We start from the raw sequence: 20559 nt of genomic DNA, 5'->3' as shown, positions 1-20559 counted from the left end.
AGATTAAATGAGTTAAGGAAGAGCCGGCTTTGTGTAAAAAACCAAGAGATTGTATGGTTATACTCACGTTGTCCAATCATAAAAGCTTTTAGAAAATAATTAACTCAACCTCTATAATGAGTATTTGCGTATCGTATGGACCAAACTTTAATTAATTACGCAATATTCAATCAGGTATTATACTTAAAGAAATGTTTTTGGTAGTTCGCCCTCATTTAATTGAAAATATTATAATTGCTACACGCATAAAGTAAATCTCTGTCCAAGCAAAATGCCACCTACGCCATCCGCTGCTTGGAAGTATTTCACGACATCATCCGATAAGAAGTCGCCGATCCAAGTGACTTTTAAACGTGGCAACTTTAACAGACTGTCTGTTTAGTCTGTTAAACAGGTTCAAAGTGTGTTGTGGCTATGTACATAATTCGTTTAAGTTCTGTTTTTGTCATGTAATATTATGTTTCTCGTTATATTGTTGATGTACAATATTAATAGTTTAAAAACAGTTTTTTGTCATTCAATTTGAACAATAAAAAGTAATCAACAAAATCAGTTTCGAATTTTCGACGGCAACGCTGTGTCAATATTTAGTCACTTCCGGTGCACTTCCGGTAAAAACGAAAGTAGAATTCATGGAGTAATGGTACAGTAAACACAGTTAACTTTTTTTCCAACAGATGTTGACCGAATATCCGAATATTCGTTCGGAAGGATGACCGAATATTCGAATACCAAAATCGGTATTCGTTGCCATCCGTACTAATTATCTAAAAGACGAAAACGATCAAGAATAAATTTGTTTGTGTTTTTAAATGTAATTATGCGTAAAAATAGATGTTTTGATATAACTGAATAATGCATGCAATGCACAATTGCCACGAGAATAACATCGAGTTTTTCATTAAAAGTCTCCGAAGTAACGATTTTATTGTGGAGGAGTACACATTGCCGACCGAAAAGTGCGCTTGGTATAACATAGCCTCTGGCATTATCGATTGATACTGACACGGGGTTATTCACACATGACTAATTCACAGCTTTGGAGCAGTCAGTAAGACCTACCTATAAATCAAGCACTGTAATAGATTAAATCTGCTCAATTAATATAGTCGATTAGACGTTGACGTCTCTCGAGTAAATCAAGCACAGTCGGAGCGTCACAGACAATCAAGGAAGCTGATTTTGCGGACCAAGTAAGATCGTAGGCAATAAAGATGTTATCGATAAGGGCGCGTGGCGAAATTTGCCTTTGAAAAGAAGGGCGCGTGGCGAAATTTGCCTTTGAAAAGGGCAGAGTGGCGATCAGGAAGCGCGGCATGGCTTTTCGCCACGCTAAAATGGCCTAGGAAAAACACTAAATATGCACACATTTTTTATATCATAAGAAAGTTTACATTCTATACATAACAAATTATGCTAATTTTGAAAAATCTTGTATCTTCTCTGTGGATACTTGTATTCAATACTGTAAATGATGACACACACATTTTAAAACATTATTACGCTTAAATTAACATTTATTAAATAGAATCAAAGCTCATAATAACAAGGTTACTTGTTTTATTATGCTCCCCCAAAATTTATTTTGGGGGGAGCATATAATCGCCGCTTCGTCTGTCCCTCTGTGTGTCCGTCCGTGCACAATTTTTGTCCGGGCTATTTCTCAGCAACTAATGACCCGAATTCTATGAAACTTTATGGGAAGCTTCACTACCAAGAGGAGATGTGCATATTATCAGCGGGTTCTGGTCAGATGATTTTTCACAGAGTTATGGCCCTTTGAAATTTTCCATTAACTGTACATATAGTGCAATTCTTGTCCGGGCTATTTCTCAGCAACTAATGACTGGAATTCAATGAAACTTTTTGGGAAGCTTCACTACCAAGAGGAGATGTGCATATTATCAGCGGGTTCTGGTCGGATGATTTTTCACAGAGTTATGGCCCTTTGAAATTTTCTATAAAAAATTCTTGTTCCCCCAACTACTGTGCCCTCAAGACGTTTCCTTTTATCTGAATATATAGTGCAATATTGTGACAAAAACAACCTTTGGGGAGCATCACCTGTCTCCAACGTTTTTTTGTTGAGATTTGGTACTTTCACAGTCAGTGAAAGCCACGGAAAGCAAATTCTACATTTCAGTGAATTCTGGTGATAGTTCGCCACAGAATGTGGTCTCGGGCGGCAAGAGGAAGAAGCTAACCGTGGGTGACGTGTTCAACCAGGACGATGACGACTCCCAAGACGGTTCTAAGAAACGCAAACTAGTGCCCCTTGACTATGGAGATAGTGGGGATGACAGTATGACTGGTAAGCCAGACTTTTGGATTTATGAAAATGAGAAGAATGTGTCTTGAAGTTATTGTTCATATTATCTTATATTCTATAATTAATGGATAATTTTTAGCTGGACTATTATATATGAAATATATATAGTGGAGCTATCCTACCCACCCCGGCATCGGCGTTTGCGTTGGCTTTAGTGTGCAAATGTTAAAGTTTGCATACTACCACAAATATTTTCAATGTCCCTTGAAACAAGAGCAGACAACTGTATCAAGCATTTTATAAGAATTATGGCCCTTTTTATACGCCCGTATAAAATACGGGACGTATTATGTGAAACCCCTTGGCGGCGGGCGGGCGGCGGGCGGGCGGCGGGCGGCGGGCGGCGGGCGGAAGGCATCACTTTGTCCGGACTCTAATTCAAATTGTATTCATCCGATCTTCACCAAACTTGGTCAGCAGTTGCATCTAGTTGATATCTAGGCCAAGTTCGAATATGGGTCATGCCGGGTCAAAAACTAGGTCATAGGGTCAATAAGTGCATTTTCAAAGGGGCCACTTTGTCCGGACTCTATTTCAAATTGTATTCATCCGATCTTCACCAAACTTGGTCAGCAGTTGCATCTAGTTGATATCTAGGCCAAGTTTGAATATGGGTCATGCCGGGTCAAAAACTAGGTCATAGGGTCAATAAGTGCATTTTCAAAGGGGCCACTTTGTCCGGACTCTATTTCAAATTGTATTCATCCGATCTTCACCAAACTTGGTCAGCAGTTGCATCTAGTTGATATCTAGGCCAAGTTCGAATATGGGTCATGCCGGGTCAAAAACTAGGTCATAGGGTCAATAAGTGCATTTTCAAAGGGGCCACTTTGTCCGGACTCTATTTCAAATTGTATTCATCCGATCTTCACCAAACTTGGTCAGCAGTTGCATCTAGTTGATATCTAGGCCAAGTTCGAATATGGGTCATGCCGGGTCAAAAACTAGGTCATAGGGTCAATAAGTGCATTTTCAAAGGGGCCACTTTGTCCGGACTCTATTTCAAATTGTATTCATCCGATCTTCACCAAACTTGGTCAGCAGTTGCATCTAGTTGATATATAGGCCAAGTTCGAATATGGGTCATGCCGGGTCAAAAACTAGGTCATAGGGTCAATTAGTGCATTTTCAACGGCGCCACTTTGTCCGGACTCTAATTCAAATTGTATTCATCCGATCTTCACCAAATTTGGTCAGAAGTTGTGTCTAGATGATATGTAGGTCAAGTTCAAATATGGGTCATGCCGGGTCAAAAACTAGGTCACGAGGTTACTTAGTGCATTTCAAGCATTTAGCATGGTGTCCGCTCTCTAATTGAAGTAGTTTTCATCTGATCTTCACCTAATTTGGTCAGAAGTTGTGTCTAGATGATATGTAGGTCAAGTTCGAACATGGGTCATGCCGGGTCAAAAACGAGGTCACATAGTGCATTTCAAGCATTAAGCATGTTGTCCGCTCTTTAATTGAAGTAGTTTTCATCTGATCTTCACCAAATTTAGTCAGATGTTACATCTAAGTGATATCTAGGTCAAGTTCAAATATGGGTCATGCCGGGTCAATAACTAGGTCTTGAGGACACTTTCAAGCATTGAGCATGGTGTCCAAAACCTTCGAACGGGCGTATCTTGTGACAGTTTGGCACTCTTGTTTTTAATTATAATATGCATATTACTTTAGTTACATTGCCTTAACTTCTTTATTATACCCCCATTTCCAATGGTAATGGGCGCTATATAGGAGTCACTTTGTCGGCCGATCTGTCTGTCCGGTCTGTCCCGAAAGCTTGTCCGGACCATAACTAAGTTGTTCATTGTGAGATTTAAAAATAATTCGGCACAATTGTTCACCATCATTGGACGGTGTGTCGCGCGAAAGAATTATGTCGATATCTCAAAGGTCAAGGTCACACTTCGAGTTTAAAGTTAAAAAAAGGCCATAAATGAGCTTGTCCAAGTCATTACTTTGTCATTTATTGTGAGATTTTAAAATCATTAGGCAGATTTGTTCACCATCATTGGAGGGTGTGTCGCGCACAAAAATAACGTCGATATCTCAAGGTCAAGGTCACACTTTTGAGTTCAAAGGTCAAAAATGGCCATACATGAGCTTGTCCGGGCAATAACTACGTCGTTCATTGTGAGATTTTAAAATTATTTGGCACATTTGTTCACCATCATTGGACAGTGTGTCGCGCAAAAGAATTAGGTCGATATCTCCAAGGTTAAGGTGACACTTTGAGCTCAAAGGTCAAAAATGGCCATAAATGAGCTAATGTCTGGGCCATAACTATGTCGTTCATTGTGAGATTTTAAAAATCATTTGGAACATTTGTACACCATCATTGGATGGTGTGTCACGCGAAAGAATTACCTTGATATCTACAAGGTCAAGGTCACACTTTGAGTTCAAAGGTCAAAAAAGGCCATAAATGTGCTTGTCCGGACCATATCTATGTTGTTCATTGTGAGATTTTAAAATACCATCATTGGACGGTATGTTGCACGAAAGAATTATGTCGATATCTCCAAGGTCAAGGTCACACTTTGAGTTCAAAGGTCAAAAATGGCCATAAATGATAATGGCATAATAATTCTTAAAAATTGCCATAAATTAGCTTCTCTTGTTTTGTGAAGACAGCATGCAAAAAAGTCTTTGTCAATGCGGCACGTGGGGGTATACGTCACGTCTGTGACAAAGCTCTAGCTTATGATCAGATTTTATTAATACTTTGACAAAACAAAACCTGCCCCCCCTTCCCCCCCCCCCCACATTTTGTTTTCCTTTTTTTATTTTGAAAGATCATCTTATAAATGACCACACCCCACATTATACCCCTCCCTACCCCCCCCTCACCCCCTCTAAAAAAAAACAAAAAAAAAACAACATTTATTTTTCCCCTTTTTTAATTTAGAAAGATCGTCTATTAAATTATTGAATATGAACAATTACCCCATGATGGCTTACGTAATATTGTCAAGCACTCGAATAGTGGAGTGCGCTGTCCTCTGACAGCTCTTGTTTATTAGTCCACTTATAAGTGTATAGAATAATAATGATTTTATTTAAAGGAAATTATTTAGAAAGCTTTTACATACCATAATTTAAGCAAAATGAAGGCATTAATAGGGCTATAGTTGAAAGGCATATTGGAAAACAATGGGGAAAGGGTTTTTGTAGGGGAATATATGATGCATTGCTAAGTTGACTATTAAAAGGGGTCTAGGGTGTTGAACAATTGAATTGTTTTTCTGTTTTTATTGGTTTTACACGTTGAAAGTTATCAACTTCTTTCTAATGCAGTGCATACTTACTTTACAAAGGGTTTTATAAGCAGTAGTTTAACCTGTAGTCAAGTTAGTTCAAATATTTAATGTCAATTTCATCTAGACCATTAGAGACTATCTTAAGCCTGTTTCCAGGGATGAACCAATTCTTTATTTCTTTGAAAAAAATGAGAAGTCTCCCTGGATGGAGGAGTTGCAGTGTACATTAACAATAACACGCATACCATGTTTTCTCTCAGGATTTGATGCTTCTGGGAAGAAAAACACAAGTGCTGAGGAGAAGAGGGCGAAAATAAAGACACTAATTGAAAACATTCCAACTGCTAAAGATGAACTGTTTGCATTTGAACTCGACTGGAGTATAGTTGACAAGGTATGTATATATATTTATGTCAATGAATCAGGGTTTGACTCTTGGCCTTCTACCTGCTGTCATGGGTTGGCAGGGTTTGTTGGAACAAAATCATTTTTATGCCCCCGTTAGGGTGGCATATAGCAGTTGAACTGTCCGTCAGTAAGTATGTCAGTCAGTCTGTCCGTCCGTCCGAAAAAAACTTTTACATTTGCCATAACTTTTTCACTATTGAAGATAGCAACTTGATATTTGGCGTGCATGTGTATCTCATGGAGCTGAACTTTTTGAGTGGTGAAAGGTGAAGGTGAAGGTCATCCTTCAAGGTCAAATATATGGCGTCTGTCCGTCAGAAAACTTTAACATTAGCCATAACTTTTTCAATATTGAAGATAGCAACTTGATATTTGGCATGCATGTGCATCTCATGGAGCTGCACATTTTGAGTGGTTAAAGGTAGGGCTGTCACGATACGCCGTGAGCGTACCGCGGTATATCGTGGTACGGCAACACTGTATCGCGGTACGTACCGCGATATTTTACAGAATATGTATCTGTGAAGAAAACAGCAGAATAACAAGTTTTACAAACTTTATTAAACTCAATAATCAGAAAACACTGATATCATAGTATGACTAGAAACTGTAAAAGAAACTGTAATAAACTTGATAGAAGTAGTCATTGTTATTGTTCGCGTCTTTTTCTAAAATGTCCGCCACGTTGTTTACAATAGCTGTGACTACGATCTGTGTAAATCGAACGCTTCAAGGGCATGTTCAAAATGCGGAGTCAGCGTATTGAAAATCCGTAGCGTTCTGACTCTTCCTCGACTTATTCAGAATCTTAAGACAACATGATTCGGAAGTGCCATGCTTTGAACGATCGATATACTAAAGAAAGAAAATAAGAAATAGAATAAACATCTTTTGGATAATTATGAACTTATTTGCAATGGAAATCTGTCCCTAATTCCAAAAATGGTACGGACCCATACATTGCCGTATTTTAAACATGAAAGTTAAACATCTACAAGTGGAAGCGCTTGCTTGACCTGGATATTAACGGATTATTTATTTAGCCCTTTTGAACCGCTTCTACATTTTTCAAAACGATATCTATATCAAAATAATTATGTAATGTATTTATATCTGTGCTAATATAATAATATTAAAAAAAACGGTGCGGCAACGCCGTACCGCGGTGCGATTTTTTTCACAACATGCACCGCGATATACCGGTATACCGGTGAATCGTGACAGCCCTAGTTAAAGGTGATGGTGAAGGTCATCCTTCAAGGTCAAATGTCAAACATATGGCGTCTGTCCGTCCGTCCAAAAACTTTAACATTGGCCATAACTTTTTCACTATTGAAGATAGCAACTTGATATTTGACATGCATGTGCATCTCATGGAGCTGAACATTTTGAGTGGTGAAAGGTGAAGGTCATCCTTCAAGGTCAAATGTCAAATATATGGCGTCTGTCTGTCCAAAAACTTTAACATTGGCCATAAATTTTTCAATATTGAAGATAGCAACTTGATATTTGGCATGCATGTGTATCTCTTGAAGCTGCACATTTTGAGTGGTGGAAGCTCAAGGTCATCCTTCAAGGTCAAATGTTGACAAAAAAAAATTTTTTTCAAAGCGGCGCAATAGGGGTCATTGTGTTTCTGACAAACACATCTCTTGTTTGTTTTAGTGTGTACTTATGAAAATTAAGAAATATCTGCTAGCTGTTATCATTACAGCTTTGCTTATGTCATTTAAGTGGTTCATATATTCTTTAATTGTTCAAAATTATGTATGCATATAGATCTGTAATCCATTTTGGGAAGAGGATTTTGCCTACAATAAATTATGCTATAAATGCATCAAATGTTTACATTTATGTCTGACATTTAAATAAAAACATTGTGATTAAAACTTATAATAGTTGGCTTTACTTATACTAGATACAAACACGCAACAATAAAAGCCAATAGTCTGTGATATTAGATTAAAAAAATTGTATGACCACTTTACCCAACTGTTTAATTTCAGTAGGTTTTCAATTACTGGAATAATTATGTAAAGCAGTGCCCCAGATAATTATTTGGGAAATAGGGTTTTCACCCATTGATTTTGAAAAATAGGGTGATTTCATTCTTGAAATAGGGTGAAATTAGTTTAAAAAAATGCATACTTTAAAATCATTTCTGCTTTACCTATGTTAAAGCTGCACACTTGTATTGATGCAATAAAACTGTAAACTATCATAATTAACTTTAATAAACTGATGTTTCATAACATCTTTAATCCTTGAAACTGTCCTTAATATAAACTTAAAACTAAAAAAAATCGATAACACGAATAATTCGGCACTTATTGGCTCTTGCTTTCTTGTTTCGAGAAAGTTTGTGATTGACAGATATTTGGGCGCAACAATGGCGGACGTCTTTCGACCTCTCTTTGGCATTTTTATTTCGCATCGTAATATAAACTGACAGTACAGACGCTTTACAAAAACACGCACAATGAACGACGGATTAGGTCAGATTGAAAACGCATGTATGCCGTTGTCAATATTATGGTCAAACGCTTTATGATATCTATGTCTAGTCCGCAGAGCGTTTGAATAACTTTGCCTGTTTTTCTGCTCTGTCATCCAGGCGCTTGCTGAATAAAAGCGTCGCCGCGTTACGATAATAATTTCAAAAGAAAATACCGAACATGAGCAAAGCATTTTCGATCGAAGCTAGTGTGTCGTACGCATCGAATTTTACGCTTTTGCGTAAAAATCAAATTGATAGCGTTTTCAATACGCATGATATTGAATTTCTTTGCGTTTTTCAACATTTTAATAGGGTGAAAGACGCAGATACGCAGCTTATCTGGGGCACTGGTAAAGTTTGTACAAGTTCACTTCTGTAAGGACTTAGCTAGCCCAGGAAAATAGGAAAATTTAAGTTGTTTTACTGACCCCAAATATATGACTCAAATTCTGTAAAATATGGCAAACAATCCATATAAACGGGCCAACATAAAAAAATGCAAATTTTGCATTTTATGATAAGAAGAAGTAAACCCTATGTACATGTATCCATTCCTGTTGGTTTCAGAGTCTGATGGACAAGCGAATCAAGCCGTGGGTGAACAAGAAGATCATAGAATACATTGGTGAGGAGGAGCCCACTCTGACCAACTTCATCTGCCAGAAAGTTATGGCTCAGAGCCCCCCGCAGAACATTCTCAACGATGTTGCCATGGTAATGGGGTGTTGCATGTTAGTTCTGGCAAATATTATGATACACTTGAATGTTTCACAACAAGCTTTTATTGGAAATTGTTCATTGTAATATCCAGCTATTATTTTAATGTACACAATCTGATTCCTTATACTAGTATTTATTCATTAACATCAAAAGTTCCTTTATAGAGACTTTTATTTGCTATGATATTTATCTTTATTTATCACCATTATGTTTCCACAGTAAGCTTTCGTTTAGCTTTTATAACATGGATTAAATAAACACAAAAACAGCATACTTTTTTAAATTCAAAATGGGCTTTAAAAAAGTAGTAACTACTCTCATCTGTCTGACTCTTGTCTTTAGGTGCTGGACGAAGAGGCTGAGGTGTTTGTGGTGAAGATGTGGAGACTGCTTGTGTACGAGACGGAGGCAAAAAAAGCAGGCCTCGTCAAGTGAACTGGTCTCTTTTGAGAAAGCAGATGAAATAAATTGGTTTCCATTATGGACATAATTGCATTACCAATGATATAGACAAGCATTGAGTGTAGACCATTTTATCAAGTTATATGCCTGACATACTTGGGAGAAAGATGGGAGCTTACGCATCTCTCTGTAGCATCTAGATGATGGTCAAGCCTTCAATGCTCTCAAGTCTGTAAATGTGTAGCGCTTGAAACTTAACGGACAATGGTGTATTCAGATGTCTGTACAGATTCATATGTTCATCCAAGAGACGTCCTCTTATGCTCACTGTGTGATGCCAAACTGAGAGCTTTAAATGAAATTTCATAGCTTTTCGTTTAATCCAAGTTCATACTAAAAAATGCCTCATTTTCAGGATATGTCAATAAATGTGCTAAAAGCTTCTGCTTCTATTAAAGAAGCTTTGTTAATATATTTACTGACTGTTCAGGTATTGTTAATAATTTGATTTACTAAGTTTTATTGTTTTCCTTTTACAGTTTGTCTAGCTTATCAGGTTATGTGCCAATATCTAAATTTCAAATCGCAACAAATATAACAACTGTTGATGTTTTAAAGGTTCATATTGTTGTGATTGTACAAATGCTTAATGAAGATCACACTTGCCATTTATGGTAAACTGTAAACTGAAATCTTACTGAAACTTCCTGACAAATTGGCAGCTTGATTTAATTAGCGGTATGTCTTGTATAGTATGTATATTTTGAAGTTCAGAAAAAATAATCTCGCTGTGTGTTTTTTTTTGCTAAAATATTATGGTAAATTTTTCTTTTAATTACAACTTGTTTTAATTTTCTTAATTGTCATGTTTTGCATACATGCACACCAATTCACGAAAACAGAACATGTTTAAGATGTGTGTGTTAATTGTTATGGTTAGCGAAATGAAACAGTGTTACTTGCAGCATCAAGACTTTTGTAAATAATGTGCAGAAGTGCAAATCAACTCAAATATGTAATGCCATTTGAATTGATCAGAAACTAGTTGTTATTTGTAATTGAAAACATAATAAATGCATGTGCTGTATAACACCTCCCCCCCCCCCCCACCCACCCCTTAATAATGCAGTTGAGAAATTACTAACCTAGCTTGTTCTCCGCCCAGTTTAGATATAGAAAGGGTGGTTGAAACAAAACTTTTGGTTTTACTTCCTGGAATTATTTGGGGATCGTGTGTACATAATTCTCTTTTCAGTCTCTTTGTTATAATTATGGTTAAAATGTCATGCCATGATTAAATGAATAAAAAAGTCCAATTATATTTTCTTGTGAAGAGTTTTGGTCTATGGACAATTGATATGCAATATTCGTGTAGGATGAACATGAGAATGTTGTCAGGTCATTCTATAGGGAGTCATTGACATTGGAGTTAATTTTGTTTGTGAAACTAATTATCCAAATTTAAAAACTCGTGTGCAGCATAGGCTGAACATGACCATAATTTCATATCATTCCCTCCAATGTTAGGTCAATGTCATTGTTGCTGTCTTTTGATCTTTCAAAGATATAAACTAATCGATTGACAGATGCTTTAAACATTACCAATTTTGATCTAAAACGCTACTACACGCAAAATGACATTACAGAAAACGTTGCTGAGGTATAATAAAAATCAAAGAAAAAAATGAAGGCACATGCCTGTAACTTTGTGTAGATCATCCTGTTTCCAGTAAGATTAGGAACCATTATTCTGATTTTATTAATATGAATGAACAAATAAATTTTTGTTCTCATTTATTCATAATAAAAATAGTCCACTGCGTGTTATGATAAAATCGCGGAACACAGCTCTCCTTAAAGCAATTGTGATACATTGACAGTCTCCGGACTCCTTCGGCAATAAATCGTCTGCTGATCCAGAGTGTTCTTAAAGGTCACAGGATAAGGTCAGCCAATAGATGCATTCGTGAAGACGCAGTGGGACCTGTAAATGAACTCTGAAATACACACATACAAGCCTGCAGCACAGTAGCCAAGGCTATTAATTAGCAACCTTTATGACAGCCGATTCCTTATCAGATCAACGGGCACAAAACACAAATACAACAATACCATTTAACTAAGTGCCCAATGGAACTGTTATTTAATTATGTAAAGCAAAACAAATATTAATAGAAATATGTTAAATTTTAATATATATATATATAAATATCATTTCATTATTGTTTTATAATAATAAGTAATACGCTGTTTATTGAGAAAAACGTGACAAACGCATATAATGTATCCATTGTCCCTTAAACTCATCATGAAAAACTAAAAGGTTTGGTTTGATCCTTTTTGATATCGGTCACTTAATGGTCCAGAGTAGACATAATAGACATCGATAAACATTGATAAGCACAGTATTGCTTTCAAGATGAGAAACACAAACTACCGAAATAGTATAGTGTCATGATAAGACGGAAATAGTTTCATTATTAAACCACAAATGTTTGCTGTACTCGTTCAGTCTGTATGGAAATTGTTCTTGAAAGACTGAATAGGCCACCGAAATTTGCCAGTTTGCTATAAATAACACAGTTTGACCTCAATTTTCTATGAAAAAGTATTGTGCCTATATGTTTATAAGAAACAAGATTTTTAAAGACCCGCATCATGCGAAAATGGGTCTTATGCCATATGCAGCCAGCGTAGCTATGGCCCAGCCTGCACATCTCGCAGTCTGGTCAGTAGATACCTAATGAGACCACAAAACCTTGCGTGATTAATAGCGGACAGCGCAGCTCCTGACCAGACTGCGCAAGTGTGCAGACTGGGCTTGAGCGAGGCTAGCTGAAGCGCCATAAGAAACATTTTTTGCATAACACGGCTCTTAAAGTGTGAAAGTGTCGAAAAAAAACTACGTGTTAATAAAATATAAAAATACCATATATTTCGAAGGTTAAAACTAAAAGAAAAGGGTGATTGTCAAAAAATCATGGTTTCTCTATAAATGTATCGGTATTCCCTACACTGTACTTTAAAAGAGCACTCGGTCCCTACTTCCATTCGTTATCGCCATAAACGCCCCATGGGGTAATAGATAATCCATTGGTAAGAGTTAGCATGACGTGCGTATTGAATATTCAAGCCACACTTCACAGTCATGTGTGCTGACACAGGTACGTAACGAGAAATCGCCAAACTGTCATGTTCACCGTCCAATCGGTTTCGATAATGCTTATTAGGGCGGGTTTATTAGCGACTATTATTTTTGATTGACATTGGTCAATGAAGTACCTGTATAAAGCGTTTAACACGGACTCTAGATGATCAATATACGCTCCGTGGCACAGATAAATTAACAAGTACTTATAGTTTTACCTTTAACGTAATATAAACCGGTATTAACGATAAACGAAGAAGAAAAACGTGTGAAATAAATTTACAAAAAATACACAGGATATAAGGCTTGTCATAGAATAAGTTTTTGCCATCAAGAACAAATATTTATCACATGCTATCCCTGTTTCCCATGTAAAACAACCATTTCATAATATTTTATATTACACATGTGTAATACAACATTTTTAAGCGATTTCATCGGCTTAGTTTTCATTTATTGACCAATCGCATTTTGTTATTTTGCTGAAATGACGTTGCAACGTCAAATGACGTCACGAAATGTAAACAACATTCAGGATTTATCGTTATGTTTGCGTAAATATTAATTAAATTTGCTCATTTAAAAGCATGTGATAAAAAAGATCTGACACTCATTGTCATATCAAACCATATTTTATTAAACTCGTCCAGGAAATTCGTTAGTAAGCTTGCCAAAGGCTCGCTTATTAACAAAATTCCTGAACTCGTTTAATAAAATATGGTATGATATGACAACTCGTGCCAGATTCTATATATCTTCTCAATATATTTTTCCCATGGTTTTTTTCCAATACGATTTTTCATTCCAATGGAATTTTTTCCCATGGGATTATTTCACAACTTCTGAATTCGCATTTGAGTTTATATATGCGAAAGCAATAATAATGATCTATACCTGTGACACAGCTTGTTTTTGTTAAATAAATGGAAACTTCACAAATAAAGTTGTAATATATCAATTTATTGAGCATCAAAATGCTTCTTTAAATGTTACACAATCACATAATTTATTATTTTAAACATCATACGAAATCACAAACACAGCATTTTAATCGCACCATTTACACTGACTAGTGGCATAAAGTCTTTGAAGTCTATCTTAAAAGCAGTTTATATGTCTACCTGCCACATCTATTTACAATAAAATATGTAAAATACAAATAAAATGATAAACAGAATAAGGCATAAACAAAATGTTTGGTAATTTGTTTCTGTATTACCATTAACTTGAATGTTAAACATGTTTTTAAATTTGGAACTCTTTTGAAAGTGCTGAAAGAACTAAAACAAAGGCACCATGTGTTTTTTCCATCTTAGAATTGAAGTACTTACACATATTTAAATTTTATATTACATTCTGACCAATACATACAGGTACCATTAAGAGGACCATAAGCTTAAATTTAAACGAGAGATGTGTTTGTCAGAAACACAATGCCCCCTTATGTGCCGCTTTGAATTTTTTTGTTGACCTTTGGCCTTAAAGGATGACCTTGACCTCGACGTTTCACCACTCAAAGCTTGCAGCTCCATGAGATACACAAGCATGCAAAATATCAAGTTGCTATGTTCAATATTAAAAAAGTTATGATCAAACTTAAACGAAGGTTGAAGTTTTAGGAAAGAAAAAAACAATGATCTTTGACCTTGAAGGATGACCTTGACCTTTATTTTTCACCACTCAAAATGTGCAGCTCCATGAGATGCACATGCATGCCAAATGTGAAGTTGCTATCTTCAATATTGCAAAAGTTATAAAAGTTTAACCAAGGTGAAAGTTTTGTGACACACACATACAATGACTGACTGACACAATGACAGACAGGCCAAAAACAATATACACCCGATCTTTCGATCCGGGGGCATAAAAACATAATACATAATCAAGGTACATAATTGTACACACACAAAAATACAGGACCATCATATAAAAGTGAAATATCAAATCACAGATTGCACGATAAATACACAAAATGAAACAAAAACTTGATTGCCAAACAATTGCATCTTGCCTTGACATTGTTAGCAGTTCAACACTCCTTGTTTAATAAAAAATCCACACAACTGGTTTTATACTTATCTTGATTCATATATAAAACAAGACATGTGTTCGTCAGAAACACAATGCCCCCTACTGCGCCACTTTGAAATAAAATTTCTATTTATCATTTGGGAGGTATAGAAATCATCTCCCTTTAAAGCTTATTACTTCCCTTGGATTTTGTCCAATCCAACAAGAGGGGGGGGGGGGGGAGGGTCTGTAGACAGCCAAATTGACCAAGTCAGACATGACTGACAACCAAGGTTTATCAAAGATGTACCTTTTTTTTTTTTTTTCATAAAATGTATCTATAGACATAAGTCCAGAGGTATGCAATAAACCTATTATTCACAAATTAGTACAGTAAATAAATGATAATTATATCATTAAAAAAAAACTTTGACAAATCATTTAGTTGAGTTATAAATAATCCAAATAATAAATATGTACAGTGACTGTGAAACGAAGTTAAATTCTTGGTAAGGAAATATATTATATGATATTTATAATTATATAAATTACTTCCCTTGAAAATAATTGTCTCCAACAAATCTCTATTATTAGTAGCAAATAATTAAAAGCCACTGTCTATTTTTAGTAGCAAATAATTAAAACTACCGTGACTGTAGATTCACCACTCAATGTGCAGCTTCATGAGATACACATGCATGCCAAATATCAAGTAGCTATGTTCAATATAGCATAATTATCTCCCTTTAAAGCTTATTACTTCCCTTTGATTTGTATTTTTGACCTTAGACCTTGAAGGATGACCTTGACCTTGATCTTTTTCCATGATTTGTTTGTCAGAAACACAATGCCACCTACTGCGCCGCTTTGATTGATTTAACAAAAATATATATGTTGGCAGGGAAGATAATTATGTCCATTTAAAGCTTATTACTTCCCTTGCATTTGTTTTTTTTCAACCCTAGACCTTGAAGGATGATGTTCGCTTTGAAATTTTAGCACTCAAAATGTTCAGCTCCATGAGATACACATGCATGCCAAATATCAAGTTGCTATTTTCAATAGTGAAAAAGTTATGGCCAACGTTAAAGTTTTTTTCGGACGGACGGACAGACTGACATACACACATACTGACGGACAGTTCAACTGCTATATGCCACCCTACCAGGGGCATAATAAAAACAGAATCCACATGTAAGAAAGTCAATTTTCAACACCTTCACAATTATCAAAGGTATTTCTTTGTTTTTTAGAAAGAACGAATTGATTACTAAAATAATTGTTATCTTCACAAAAATGAAAGTATTTTTAAATTGTAATCTTTACTTCTATAAAAAACAATTGAAACACAAACATTGCCTATGATAAACATGGATCATTGTGTGGCAATCTACCTCCTGTGACAAATGAACATGTAGTATATTCAGATACACTGTTTACCATAACAAGTGCAAACATTACACATATTATTACACTTTTTTTCTAACATACTTAATAATTATTTTAATGTTTTAAATCATATTAAAGCTTTTCTAAACTCACATTATTTCATAACGGCACTTGAGCATAAAATCAAATGTGTTCCTTAATGTTAATGATCAAACATTTCATTTTGTAGTGATAACAAATTATTGTGGTGATAGAATATTACACACTCAATACCTTTTTTAACCCAACACTGTAGTGAAATGATAACATTTGGTTATGCAACACAGCTTCATTTTAATTCTGGTACAACTAATTTTTTAAGTATGTATCAATTAAAATGAATCAAACCAAATTTGCACAAATTTTTTCTGTAACAGGTACAATCAATTTACATATAAGTTTATACCCAGATTTGAGTGTTATATACAAATGTAGTAAAAATCACCTGTTGGATTGTACGTAACTTAATGTTTAATTTTTGAGCACACATACCTCATACAGCTTTTATGATTTTTTCTTGAATTGGGAATGGGACCAGAAAACATGTAAGAAAGCTGTATGATGTATGAAAGCTGTATAATGTATGTGTGCTCATATGAGGAATAATTGTTGATGTATTGACGCAAATTAAGATGTATTATCGATTAAAGAATTTAATGAAAAATTGAAAAGAAAACATACACTTATAGGGTATTATATACTGTGCTAAAAATTTGATGCGTTAGCATGCCTTAAACAATACATACTACATAAGTTATAAAAACCAATCATTAAATGATAGGTTTTTATAATTCAAGCATACAACAATTGAAAATCTGAACAGAGAACACACATTTTCTTAACCTTTGAGCAAGACAGTTCTTCAGTTACATGTGTAACAAGCATGCACAAGTGTTAGAGACATTCATTTTATTGAAATATTTGTGTTGATATCTATAAGCATGGTTTTTTGTAACTAACAAGACGTCTATTTTTATTATTTTTTACTTGTGGATGTATTTACATTTTAAAGTAAAAGAACACTGCTAACTGCTTCATTATGCATACATATTCTTGTACATATTTGCTCACCTTAATTATTACTTTCATTTATACATCAATATATTTGAATATTGTTCATTTCAACCACACATTATGGAAGTATCATGATTGCTTTCTAACATTCAAAAATCAAATACTGTCATATCATTACAGTACATGACAACATAACAAACAAGCTAATAATTGCTAAGTCTGATAATTCTTAAAAAAATAATTCCATCCCTTCAAAACATATTTTACATACAAAAGAATTCTAAAACTAAAATTTCAACCCACCTTAAAATAAATGTTGTACCCTGTGAGAATAGGGTGACAATATTGTGGCATGATTAAAACCTGAATGGTTGTAGATACTAGTACACCTTTAACATGACTTCATAATCAGTGATGTCAATTAACATCAACCAGAGGTGTAAGCTTCCCTATTCATGCAAAGCAACTACAACTTCTCGTTTCCAAACATATCCTTAAAATTCAGCATACATGTAATCAGTATGTACATTTTGGCATTTTGCAGACTGAAAGGATTAACAATTACCATCCTCCAAAGACAATATCCTGTATTCTCATAGTATCGGCTCTTCTCATAGTATCATGACTTTAACGAAAACGAAACAACATAACGAAAAACCCTCAAGAAGTGCTGGAAGTTAATGTTTTTCAATTTTTAGAAGTTGTAATTTATTTGATGGTTATCTATGACTATAACGACGATCATTCTCATGATTTTCATTGTTCATTGGAAATAAGTTTATTCCAGGTTGTTGCTATGATTTTTTAATTACGTAACACACAATTATGTACCTACTGTTTATGAGTTAATAGTAGCTTTATCAAATGTTTAATATGCCGCTTATTTTTTAATAAAATGTTTAACAAAAATAAGAACAACATGAGCAAGAGTGTCGTTTTTCAATTAAAATAATATTTTTAGAACAAGCGCATGCACATAGCAACAAACCCTAGCAACAAATCAAGGGCCGATATTATGAGAACCAATGTACAAGATACAGATAACTACAGGGAGCTAAGTCTAGCCCGTATTTTGTCAAAACATTGCTGATTTTAATGCAGTTTTTGTTGTCATGTCCAAGTATACACATTTAAATATAAACTGACATATAACAAATGCGTATTTTTTTGTTTTTGTTCACTTCCAATTTTTTAATTTGTATGTATTCATTAAGAGGGCGGATACTATGGATAGACATGCTACTGCAGGCAAGGTGAACTTTCCTGTCCTCGCTAGCAGCAATAATGTTACATTCCTTACTATTAGTGCAACAAATAAAATATTTTTGAATGTGACTACTCAATAACTATTCTCTGTTGTCACAATAACAGCCTGTTATATTGCAAATAAAATAATACCTGTTGTAAATATCCCAATTAGTCTCATCAACCCCTGCAACCAATGACCAACTGAACCAATTGATTTAATCCCATAAAATTGGCAATGAAATTTAGTCCTGTTTGCTACCAATAGTTTCAATCCCATAACAATGGCGACCAATCAAATCTTTTTGGGAATCCTACCAATAAATCCATCTCAATTACATTTGTGACCACTCACATCGTGTCCAATCTTCCTATTGGATAAGTTTTTGTTTATAAAATATATATATTGATGGACTTTTAATTGGAAGCCAATCACATCTTGTTCCACACTTCAGGGAGGCTAGTCCCAGTTGTCGCTGGATCGTCTGGAGTGACCTCCCCTCACACCTGGCTGGCGTGCCGCGTCTGACCCCGATCTCGACTTGCGGGGGGTGGAGGTCCGCGGCTGAAGGATGGGGACACCCGATCTGCGAAAGCATGAGGTAAAGCACAATGAAAGATCTGGCTCTTAGAATTGTGAAACAAACGTTTCATATGTTTATGTTTACCATTATAAGAAATATATAGGTAAACAAAAGCTTCATTTCAAAATAAAGTATACAATGATATTTTTGTGTATCCAAGCTGCTGGAAAAAACGCTGCACTCCAGTGATAAAAAATGTCAGAGAAATCATATTTTAGCCACAATTACTGTTAGACCTTAAAATTGTAATGTTTTTACAATTATTTAGAATATTTTTCAGAAACTCTGAATATATGCTTCATATTATTCCAAATATATTTTGCAACAAGAAAGTTGTGTACTTTATTAAAAGTCTATGATTAACTGCTATCAATTACACTCCTGGAGGGGTTAACAGAAACATCTCAATTTTATCAACAGTTTTTACACTTTTCATTTTTAATGCAATATTTCATCATCAAATATAAAAACAAGTCTTGTCACAGGATATTTATAAGAGAATGGAATTTGTTAGCAAAAATGTGTATAGTAATTGGCAAGAATAATGCGAAATAATATTTGATCCTTGAAAGAATGTAAAATAAACAGAAAAATTTATAAACTTGAACTTCAATTGTGATCTTGATCTTTTAGTAAGGAGGATAACAGATGTATGCAAAACATCATTTGCTCATTGGAAATAATAATTCAAAAATTCATTCAAATCCTTTTAGGCATGTTAAAATTACTAAGCAGAAACTATCATGTATGACCTTTGACCTTGATTTGTGACCTTGACCTTAGAAGAAGAAGCATGTGAGTTCTTTGCAGAACATTGTCCAGTCATGGGGAATAATAATCAAAAGTAATATTAAAATCCTCTGCGGATGTAAATATTCCAGAGCGGACACGAACTCCCGATTGACTGACCCACAGTACATTACCAAAACAGAACCCCACCCACACTCAGATGGTGCAACTACTATATGCCCTCCTATGGGGGTCATGAAAATGTCTTTAAAATGAAATTTGTGAAATCCTTTATGGATAAGTAAATCAAACACAAAGTCATTATGATAGATAAATGCACAAACTGAAATCTGATTTACAACAAACCTTACTTATAAATCTAGACATATAGTTTACTTGCTTTGTTTTATGACTCAGCCCCATCACAATATGATTCACATTTAGGCATTAAATAAATTCATAATGCTGTGTGTTTGAAACGACTACTATCTTTTGCTATCTGTTAAATATTGATAAGTGAAAACAGTACTCTGTATTCTGGGATCAACAAAAAGAAACATTTTAAATAGAATCATTTAACTATTTCAATTCCGGTATAATGGTTTATCATTAAGCATCCAAAATGCTTAGGTTAACATAATGTGAATATATAAATTAATTTAATGACAGAAAATATCCTTATAAGTTACTTAAAATATACAGCATATTCATGTTTTACCAGTATATATGATTAAAATAGTATTTCCATACCAGTATGATACAAGATACAGAAACAAAACAAC

General features: G+C 34.8%; 2 protein-coding genes across 6 annotated transcripts in view; one reads left to right on the top strand and one right to left on the bottom strand.

The window, feature by feature from the left end:
• The window catches only part of LOC127873297 (RNA-binding protein 25-like), a 54807-nt gene extending 43867 nt beyond the window's left edge, over positions 1-10940 (top strand). For all 3 annotated transcript variants that reach the window (XM_052417096.1, XM_052417094.1, XM_052417095.1), the window contains 4 exons: positions 2144-2311; positions 5853-5986; positions 9065-9211; positions 9560-10940. In XM_052417096.1, coding sequence (XP_052273056.1) covers positions 2144-2311; positions 5853-5986; positions 9065-9211; positions 9560-9652 — 542 coding nt within the window. In that variant the 3' untranslated portion in view covers positions 9653-10940. The remainder of the gene's footprint in view (positions 1-2143; positions 2312-5852; positions 5987-9064; positions 9212-9559) is intronic.
• A 2766-nt stretch (positions 10941-13706) lies between these two features.
• Positions 13707-20559, bottom strand: part of LOC127873293 (transport and Golgi organization protein 1 homolog) — an 88197-nt gene continuing 81344 nt past the window's right edge. For all 3 annotated transcript variants that reach the window (XM_052417079.1, XM_052417080.1, XM_052417081.1), the window contains one exon: positions 13707-19051. In XM_052417079.1, coding sequence (XP_052273039.1) covers positions 18925-19051 — 127 coding nt within the window. In that variant the 3' untranslated portion in view covers positions 13707-18924. The remainder of the gene's footprint in view (positions 19052-20559) is intronic.

Source organism: Dreissena polymorpha, chromosome 3, assembly GCF_020536995.1.
Source record: "Dreissena polymorpha isolate Duluth1 chromosome 3, UMN_Dpol_1.0, whole genome shotgun sequence".
NCBI classification, from domain to species: Eukaryota; Metazoa; Mollusca; class Bivalvia; order Myida; family Dreissenidae; genus Dreissena; species Dreissena polymorpha.
Note: the sequence above shows the minus strand (reverse complement) of the source record. Positions and strands in the feature narration are given on the sequence as shown.